The 9,921-nt window shown below is 52.9% G+C and overlaps 1 protein-coding gene across 10 annotated transcripts in view; it reads right to left on the bottom strand.

The window, feature by feature from the left end:
* Positions 1–3,021: 3,021 nt before the first annotated feature.
* SIK3 (SIK family kinase 3) overlaps positions 3,022–9,921 on the bottom strand; it is a 237,264-nt gene continuing 230,364 nt past the window's right edge. For all 10 annotated transcript variants that reach the window (XM_028105779.2, XM_088017803.1, XM_088017802.1 and 7 more), the window contains 4 exons: positions 6,123–6,286; positions 5,087–5,219; positions 3,959–4,129; positions 3,022–3,243 (listed from right to left, as the gene is read on the bottom strand). In XM_028105779.2, the coding sequence (XP_027961580.2) occupies positions 3,972–4,129; positions 5,087–5,219; positions 6,123–6,286 (455 nt within the window). In that variant the 3' untranslated portion in view covers positions 3,022–3,243; positions 3,959–3,971. The remainder of the gene's footprint in view (positions 3,244–3,958; positions 4,130–5,086; positions 5,220–6,122; positions 6,287–9,921) is intronic.

Below are 9,921 nucleotides of genomic sequence, written 5' to 3'. Positions count from 1 at the left end.
CCAGCACAAGTGGAGGCACGCCAGCCCTCTGAGTGCTCGCCTCCGCGGTCGGGGTGGGGTGGGGGACAGCACAAAGTCAGAAGGAAGGGCCGGGAAGGATCTGCGGGCATGGCTTCTACCTTCTAGAGCTCAGATCTCTGGCCTTTCTCCAGGAGGGCAGCAGCCTCCTTCCTCTCGAAGCTCAGCCCACCTCTGGCCCGAAGGTGCCCGGGCTGATTTCACGGGGGGGCAGTGCCACCGCAGAGGTGGTTATGAAACGCGGAAGGCACCTGCATGTGTCGCTGCATGCCTCCAGAGACGCCCACTCAAGCCTTCCAGGAATGTGTACACACTCAGACGATTTCTAGGAGACCCTTCTTGGAAGGCTCTTTCTGTTCTAAACGGTCCTGCGGTGACCTTCTTGTCCACCATGGGTGCCGACGCTCTTCCAGGTTCCCTCTTCCTACTCTTCTTTCTACAAACCCAGTATTTCCAGCTTCAGTAATCTTTCTTCACAGGAGCGCCTCAACCAGCTCTCTCTTAGCCAGGCCTGGGGCCATGCTGGAAATTCCATCCTGCCCTCTGGAGTCCCGGTGCGAAAAAAGAGGAAAGCTAGAAATGTTCCATCCCAACACTTATTTGGCAACCCCATCACTGGGCTGATTGGGGTCGCTTCGCCAAGGCCCCAGGTCTTTTAGGACCTCCTTCCACTCCTTGAAAAGTACCCTCCCAACGAGTCTGTTTTCCCTCTGACTCGGCACACTCAAAGGCTCCCTTCTGAGGGGGCAGAGTCCAAGCTGGGTGACTGGGGACACAGTGTGGGCTGAGTTTAGGCTTCTAGAGAACGCTCCTTGACAAGGTGGAGTGAGATAATGGATTGCTCAAAGCTCCACCCTAGGCTTAGTAGGCCTCTTCAGCCTCCACCCTCCACCCACCTGGATGCTTCTGCCAGCTAGACTCTGAACCACAAGGCAAACAGTATATCAACATAAGATCGTAATCAGGTTTTTATTTTCACAAACCCCTACTGTCCAACCAAGGTCTTAAGTTGTAAGTTTGTTAAGTTGCCCACCAGGGGGGAAAAAAAGACGAAAAGTCTTAATGCCACAATTTGGGTCTGGAGTTCTTTTTTAATCCATTTTTAGTTCAACATAAATGAGAAAGAAAAAAATACTTCTGACATTTTCAAAGAGCAGAAATAGGAAATTATATTCATATACATTCAACATATACGGCGCATATCGGTTACTACGATACAAAGCAATGATCTTTTACAAGTGTAGTTCGCAAGATGGCACGGTTAACGGGCTCACTGGCTCTCACCCGGGGGTCGCTGGCAGAGGGCAGCCTGTTCTTCCATCAGCACAGTACCATGTAAACAGAACAGGCTGAGCGCGGGAGCGAGGGGGCGGGGGGCGGGGGGCGGGTTGGGGGGGCTGGGAGCTGGAACAAGCCCGGCGAAGTCACACAGTAGCTGTTCGGGCCTTCCGGGTCGCCTCCTTCTGGTGGGAGCTGGAGGCCTTACCAAGCGGAGGGGAGACTGGGGACCATGGAAACGCGGGACAGATCCCGAGAAGGGCTCTCGCGTTGGAGAAATCCACTCGCAGGACCTCGGGTCCAGGAGCTGAGCTGCCAGATTCCGTGAGGACAAGCTGCATGGGAATCCTGTCAGCAACATCAGGACGGCCATGCTGGACACCCGCTTTCTTCTGTGCAAATTCAGGATGAAAGACTAGGAGCGGACGGGGGACCCTTCACTTTGCTTTCCCAGGAAAAAGGATCAAGAGTCAGAATATTGAACATCTCCTTCTTGCTTTGAAGATGAGAAGGAGATGGACCAGCTGCCGTCAGCCCCCAGCCAGCAGAGAAGACTTTGGTTTCTAACGGTGAAGAAACACAAAGAGAGTGGCCAACGGCTCGCTGTCACGTGCGTACCGTCTCCCCGGGGGTGGGGGCGGGGGGCCACTACACCTGTCCCTGGCACGGGTACGAGCTGCTCACGAGTACAACGTCTACATCAAATACTTGGGGCAGAAGGTGCAAGTCACAATTCAAATAGAACAGAATCTGGTTAAACGTTTCTCTTTTAAACAAAAATTCCTTTTGTTTTTATTTATTAATAATAATAACAATAATAATAACAATAATATCAACATTTACCCAAAACAATTCCTACATGATCAAGAATTAAAATAGGGGGCTGAGGATGCCCAGGGAGGAGGAGAAGGTTAGGAGGGAGGCAGGGCCCAAGACAACCCCCTGTTCTTCTTGCCTGTATCAAAGAGGCTGACAGGGAAAAGCGTGTGCGTGTATGTGTGTGTCTGAAGAACCACCGTGTGTAGCACAATATAAAATGAGAATGACAGGTGACGAGCATCGTGCACCACTGCTGGGTGTTCAGTCTGTGGGTAGGACCCGCAGGATGACAAAGGCAACCAACTTTCCAGGTTGTAAGAGGGGAGCTGAGTTATACACCAAAGAGAAGGCTCCCACTGAGACGTTCTGCCTGGCAACCGCTCAAGGCCAGGCCACCCTCGGCCTCCATGCTAACGGTCTGATGCGATTTGGGCCGCGCCAGAGACGTTTTTCATGGGATCCCAGCGGTAAAGACCTTCCCAGCTTCCTTCCAGGCTTGGGGGCTCTTTTTGTTTGTGTTTGGCTCTCCTTCTGGTCTCCAAGTGCCAGGGGCCGTCACCCCTTCTTCTCTCCCTTTCCCTAACCACTAAGATTCCAGACTTGTTGTCTGTTAGTATTTGCCCCTGTGGATCAGCAATGCGAAGGCATGGAGGCCGCTCGGGGGGTGGAGGCAGGGGAGGGGCGTGGCTCTGGGTCTCCAGCCTCGGTAGTTTTAACTGCTTTGTTCCTCTGTCTCAACAAAGGAAAGAAAGAGATAAAAAGGAAAAAAGAGAGGGAGAAACAAAGAAGAAAAGAGAGAAAATCACCTCCAAAAGAACACATACCAAAAAAAAAAAAGAAACCAAACCAAAACCAAACCAAACCAAACCACCAACTCAAATATACCAAATACACGTTCACAAAGGGTGACAAACATGGATATCCTGTTTATTTCCTTGGTGACTTGGTCATACAAGCATACATGGCAAAACCCCCTCAGAACCCAAAAGAACCGCACACTGATGAACCAATGTGAGGTCAGGAGCCACGACATTCTGGGTGGACAGAAATACAATGGCAATTTGGCGCAATGCTGCTAGATACTGGTGGTTTAAAGTCAACCTTTTCATCCCCGAGCTGTACACAAACCTGCAATGGAGCAGACACAGAGGATTAGTGCGCAGCAAAAGGCTCGGACGTTCACTTGAAAACTTTCACAACATGCAACCGGCTCACTTGACCTCAGGTATTTCAAGAGGGCTGCCACACTGAGGCCCGAAGATGGGCTGGCCAGATGGCTTAATGTTCATTTACGGGCTTCCGTCAGAGTTTTCAAAGACAGAAGCCATGCTACCTCCTGTGTGTTCAGGCATGACTCCAGCCAGGCTGGTCAGCGTACCTGTTTTCTACCACTGGCCTCTGATCGTTCCCCTGTCTGGAATAGTCTTCCACTTGCAGCACAGCCTTGGAAACTATGGCTGGACACGTTTTCTTGCTGAGTTTCCTGCTTTGGGACTGAGGTCAAGGACTGTCTTCTCCTTATTACCGCGGCCAGAGGTCCCCTGTCCTCCGAAGCCCCAGCTCACTTCCTGTTTCTATGTTTCCACGGCACCCTCAACATGTGTCTTCGCCCCGTAATTAAACCAAGGGACTATGGCCAGCATGCATTCTATATGCGCCCTACCCGCTCTCCGGAACAGCTACACGGCTTCGTGTGACAGGCCAGGAAGAGGCGAAGACCAAGGGGTGGGGGGGAGTGGTGCCGTCAAGTTCGCTGGCCACCCCACACAGAAGGCAGCCCCGGACAGATCAGGGGCTGGCACTGGGCCCAAGGGCTGGGTCGGCCCTGGCGGGCGATACTCACTGTCCGGTTCCTCTTACACGCCTGCCTGTTCCATGCTGAAGGAGACCTCGGGGTGCTTGTAGCTGAGCAGGATGTCTGTAATGCACGTGGATGGGTAGCAAGAGGAGTTTAAATGCTGGCTGCCATCAGTCAGGTCTGGGTGCTCGTGACCAACTAGACTCTCCCTGCATTCTGCAAGACCAGAGAGAACATGTCAGACTTGCAGGGAGCTGGGGGGTGGGCGTGGGAGGTGGGCAAGGGGGAGAGAGGAGGAAGAGAAATCGGAGCCCCCTGGAGCCGGACTCCCAGGCCTGAATGCTAGTTCACAGCGGGCCCTCCGTGTGTTCAGTGGCTGTGGGCTGGGCCAGGATTCTTCCCGTACTCCCGCAGGGTTCCACTTTGCCCTGTTCCTTTACTATCTCCCACCTCAGGCACTATCAACCCCTGCAGTGTGGAAGCAGACAGAACTGCTCCTGCAGGAAGATTTAGCTCTTGAAGGGAGCTGGTAATTCTACTGCTTGCAGGCCCAGGCGATGTTCTAAGCACTTTAAACTCACTAAGCCAACTAAGGCTCACAGCACCATCTAGAATCTAGGCTCTATGGTTTCTGCCACTTTATGGGAGGGTCCTCCCAGGCCAATTTGGCTGGCCACATCGTCTGGCCACGATCAGAGGCCAGTGGTAGAAAACAGGTACACTGACCAGCCTGGCTGGAGTCATGCCACTTCACCTCAGAAAGGTGTAGTGCCTTGTCCGTGGAGCCTGTAAAGGGCAAAGTTAGGATTTCTTGCAGACCTGTCCATTCCAAAGAGCCTATGCTTTGTATCTGTTATGATGCCCTCCCTTTACTGGTGCCAAGGAGAGGGAGACATAGTCCCTTACAACACAATGCCCTCTAATGAGAACTAGAAAAGTAGTTATTAAAGCAGTATCTTATCGAAGCATTACAAAGACAGATGTGGTACCCCTGCACTCAACCAGAAGATACTTTGTGTGCTCATTCTCGATGGAGAGGAGTGGGAAGGGCTTTGGGTCCAGACCCCTTGGGGAAGCTCTGGCTTCCCATCTTCCCATGGACCCTTTCTACAGAAGAGGAGAAGAGTCACTAGTGAAGGGGGGGAGGGGCGCCCCATGCATAAGGCCCCTTACCCTCATTTTCCCCATCTTGAAACTGCTGGCTCCCCATGAGCGAGGACTGACTGAGAACCGCGTCCGACATCCGGGCAGAACTGAGTGCTTTCCCAGCCACGAGACTCATTCCCGGCAAATTATCCAGCTGCACCTGCAGAAAACAATTAGGAAGAGAAGTCAGGATACCAGATAATGTGCCACTCTCGGGTGACCCCCAAAGACAGCGGTTCCCTCGAAGAGAGCGCAGGCAAAGGGCAGCCTCAGGCACCCCTCCCAGGCTGGACCACCCAGACTCCCTTCCTCCGCGGTGCCATCCAAACGGGGAGGCTGTACGGGCGACAGCGCAGGAAGCTGCCTCACCTTCCCCCATGGGGTGGGAGTGGGTGGGGGAGGACACGGCAAACCTCAGCTGGTGGTCACATGCCCTTGGCAATGACACAGCCTTCCAAAAACCAGGTTTCTGACCTATTCCCAGCGCCCCGAGGACTTGGTCTTAGGTCAGCGCTCCACATCAGCCCCGTCCAGCACAGAGCCACCAGTCCCAAGTGGCTACCAAGCACTTGAAGTGTGACTAGTGTGCCTGAAGAACTAAATTTTTTACATCTTATTTCATTTTAAATACACGTAAATTTGGCGGGCCACATGTGGCTAGTTGCTACTGTACTAGACAGTGCTGCCCTAGGAAAGCAAAGGTTTCGTGAGCGGGATTAGTTCCCTTTATCTGAGTAAGTTCAATGGAGCTGTCAGAAAACTAACCAAGAGCCTAGAAGTTCATCTGCTTGGTCTGGAGCTTAGACCGTTTGGGGAGAAGTTCAAGAACTCAGCCCGGAAGGAAAAGAGAGCAACTAGTCTTGATTCCTCAGTCTAAAGTTGGGAGCGCTGATTCGACTAGTCTGTGAGGCTGATTCAAAAACATGCTTGCCTAGCTCCCAGAGGTGCTGGACCCCGGCTGAGAAAACCGGAAGGGCAGATGTGACCCCCCCATTGCTGAGTTCTGTTGTCAAGGTGGGACGGGCAGGATCCCACTGCTGAGAAGCAGGAGGGGCCAACATACATAAGCATCATCACTGTTCTGGATCGTGTGGTGTCTCTGGAGGGTCCGGGGCCTGTGGTGCTCACTGACAGAGGGGCGTGCTGGGTACCCAAGTCCATTGTGATCAGGTAGCTCCATTACTTGTCCTGGAGAACTTCTATCCATGCAGCTCCCTATGACAGACTCTGAGGAGACAGAGCAAAAGAGGGTCAGCAGATCTCGAGTTTCTCCCAACATTGTCAACTCCCATCAAAGAAATGTCTTGCCAGAGGCAATGAGCAATGGTGAGGACCACATGGGCATGATCTGCAATTCCTCAGCCGCCTAATGGTGGGGTGCTCAGAGGAGCCTGGACCCGGGTGCCAACCCCAAGTCCTATGGCAGCTATGAGCCTCTTTATGGAGGGATCATAAACCCTCCCGAGAAAAATTCCATACAATGGCAATTGGACCTTTTCTTTTTTCCTCATTCCTCTGTTGATTTGACAGTGCTGTTTCCCCCAAACCTACATGCACATAAGAATCTTTCTTGGAGCTTTCAGGAACCTCTATGCCGGGAGAATGGCCTCTAGTCCGCGGACGCCTTCTCCATCCTTCCCTGGCTTCCACCTCAGTGCACCAGCTCGGGCCCCTCTTCCACGTTTTGAACTGCCGTCCCCAGCTGCTTCCATGGCTCCTCCACAGTTTATTTTTCTACCTTGCCCTCCTCTCTCCTCACACTTACTTTGGTAATATCATCTATTTTCACGGCTTCAACTATATTGCCTCTAGGTAAAGAATTACTGAAATGCTCTTTTAATGAGCTCCACATCTGTAATTCCAACTATTTACTAGATACCTTTCCCTGGAGAGCTAACCGACATCTAACACTTAAACATGCCCAGCTCCAAACTCATCAACACCTCCCACCCCGGGTCCTTTTTCAGACGTAAGTCTTATTTTGGTGCCTATTTTCCTAATCTTCCAGACATGAGCTCATGGGGTCCCCCATTGACTCCTTCCTCCCGGTTCCACATCACCTCAAGGTTAACGGATCCACCGCTACAATGTCGGTCACTTGAGTCCCTCCCTTGCCAATCTCACTGCTTCCTCGGAACTCTTGCCTGGATTACTAACCATCCCTCCTCACCATCCCTGGACCGCCACTCTACAAAGATCCATCTTTTCACAGAGTAGCCCAAACTTTGTTTTCACAGCGCTGTCCCGGCCCCCTTTCCAGTGAGTACCTTATACTCCTCCCCCACATGCCAGCCTCTAGTCAAATGGCGGCACTTGACTCTTCCCCACGAACGCACGACCCCAAGCAGGTAGCCTCCCTGCTCTCTCTCCCTGGAAATGCTTGCTTCTCCTTCCGTTCCAGCCAATCCAAATGAACCCATCCTCCTACGTCCGTCTCAAATGTTAACATCTTGATGAAACTTTCCCTTTCAAACAGAAAAAAGATTTTTGCTTCAGGTGCCAGAAAACTTTATAAAACTTTATTACTCTAACATTATTCCTGACACCAAGTTCAACTGTGTATTTGCTTTAGCTGTTCCTATTAGCCTGTGAGTTCTCTGAGAACAAGAATTGTATCTTAGGCATGTCTGTGAGCCTTCAGTGTTCCAGAACACTGCCCTACCCCCAGTAGGTATGTAATGACCTAGCTCTTTAATGGATATTAATAAATGCTCTCTTTATATGGGTTGGTATCCTGTCAGAGTCATGCACCCTGCAGACTAGATTTTGGAGCAAAGAGAGTTCGAGAGGACTGAATACTTCCTGATGACCAAGGTGGTCAAGAAGAATACCAGGGCCACACCTAAGTTGACAGGACCCTCCTGGGTAGCACTTTTGGCTCCAGTCCCTAAGAGCCTGGCACTCGAACATATGTTTTGTTTGCTTGCTTGATTTTTTTCAGTCAAAGCTCCTTGGCCACCACTGGGCTTATCTTCTGATGAACTCTACCTTGGTGAGACCAGGTTTTTAAAAAGTTGTCAATAGGAGACATGGCCCTAACGCTAACCATGCCATTCCAATGTTTATTTGAATAATGAAAGTAAAATGTACCGCATGAGTGTTGGGTAAAGGGCTTCAGGTCTCCATATTCAAAAGGTCTCCCACAGCAATCGAGGTCAGGCCTGGCTGGGGGGCTGAGGGAGGACGGGCTGGGAGGGGAGCCGACTGACGTGCACGTGGCTGGTGATGCAGCGTATTCTGGACAACAAGAGGAGGAGGGAGGCTTCCCAGCTGCCAAAGGTGCAGGAAGGCAAGTGAGAAATCTTTTGGAAGTTCTCTGAGCGAAGAGGCCAAAGACACAGCTAGAAGCCAGTTCTTTTGCTAGTGAAAGCTCAAAGCCAGAAGAGAGGGGATGAGCAAGGAAAGCCCCCGCCGGGCCTCGCTGTGTGGGCCAGTCCTCACTGATCTGAGCCCGGCCGCCCGGGGCCCCTCCGCGGGCACAGCTCTGGCGCTCGGCCCACGACGGCCAAAAGCCGCGGGCGGGCTGCGGTGCGGCCCGGGCCCTGCGGTCGGCCCTGCCAGGAAGCGACGCAAACAGCGGCGGCCTGCTTCTTTGAGGTATTTCCTAGGGCCTGTCTCCTCCTTCCGGGCGGCTCACACCACCCGCTCACTTCCCCGCGGTTCTTCCCTGCTGGACGCCAACCTCATCCGCTGCACCTGCTCGCTCTGCGCAGGATGACACGAGAGCTCCCCCGTTTGGAGAGGTCCCCAGACGTGAGGCGACAGCAAAGCTACCAAAACGTACAGGTTCCAGATCTTGATAGTGAGCTCCTTCCTACCTCTTGGAGAGTTTATAGTCACCTTTCCCTCTCTTTTCTGGAACTTTTTATTCCCGAGAATGGCGTTTCCCCGAACCCAAACACCCACCCTCGCCTGGGCCCTGCTGCCAGGAAGGCTGCGCTCTTCCTAGGCCTCATCGGCGGGGGGCGGGGGGGGGGGCGGCAGGCCTGACCAGGGCCAGCGCGGCGGAGCCAGCGATTGCTTGGGGAAATCGTGCAGCGAGCCTTCCCGACTCCCCAGCCTAGAACTCGGGAGCACAAGCTTTGGGGTCGGGGAGGCGTGGGCTTGAATCCCGGCTTCCCCAGGACTCCTGAGGAGTGGGACATCGGGCAAGCCGCCGGACCTCCCTGGGTCTCAGTGCATCGGTAAAGCAGGGCTCACTCGACAGGTCCCAAAGCGCTCGGTGCGCCGTGAGAGCTCAGCCAAGACTGGGATCACTCATTACACTCATTCTGGAGGTGTTGGTTTTGAGGGCACAGGGCATGCTGAGCCAGCTGGCAGACACAAACAGGAAACCCCGATTCCCGAATTGTGGGGACAATCTGCCCATATGTACAGGAACAAAGGAGTTACAGACACTTTAACTTCCAGAGATTGGTTTAGGAGACTGGTTGAATTTCCTCTGGTTTAGGAGAGACAAATGCAAGTTAAAAACCAGATGAGGGGCGCCTGGGTGGCTCAGTCGTTAAGCGTCTGCCTTCGGCTCGGGTCATGATCCCAGGGTCCTGGGATCGAGCCCCGCATCGGGCTCCCTTCTCCACGGGAAGCCTGCTTCTCCGTCTCCCACTCCCCCTGCTTGTGTTCCCTCTCTCACTGTGTCTCTCTCTGTCAAATAAATAAAATCTTTAAAAAAAAAAAAAAACAGATGAAAACACAGATTAACAGGAGTTAGGTGACAAAGTTTCCGTATAATGCACAGGCTGAAGCGCCGGCAGGACTGGTGCGTGGTGCAGAATGGGAGGCCAGGAGGCATGACGGGAAGAAGGGAAGCCCGGGAATCAGAACATTCGACGTCGGGGTCCAGCTCCATCCCCGACAGGGCA

This window comes from Eumetopias jubatus, unplaced genomic scaffold, assembly GCF_037043125.1.
Source record: "Eumetopias jubatus isolate StellerSeaLion01/CBP00866 unplaced genomic scaffold, mEumJub1_p1.0 scaffold_13, whole genome shotgun sequence".
Classification (NCBI taxonomy): Eukaryota; Metazoa; Chordata; class Mammalia; order Carnivora; family Otariidae; genus Eumetopias; species Eumetopias jubatus.
This window is presented reverse-complemented; position numbering and strand designations above follow the sequence as displayed.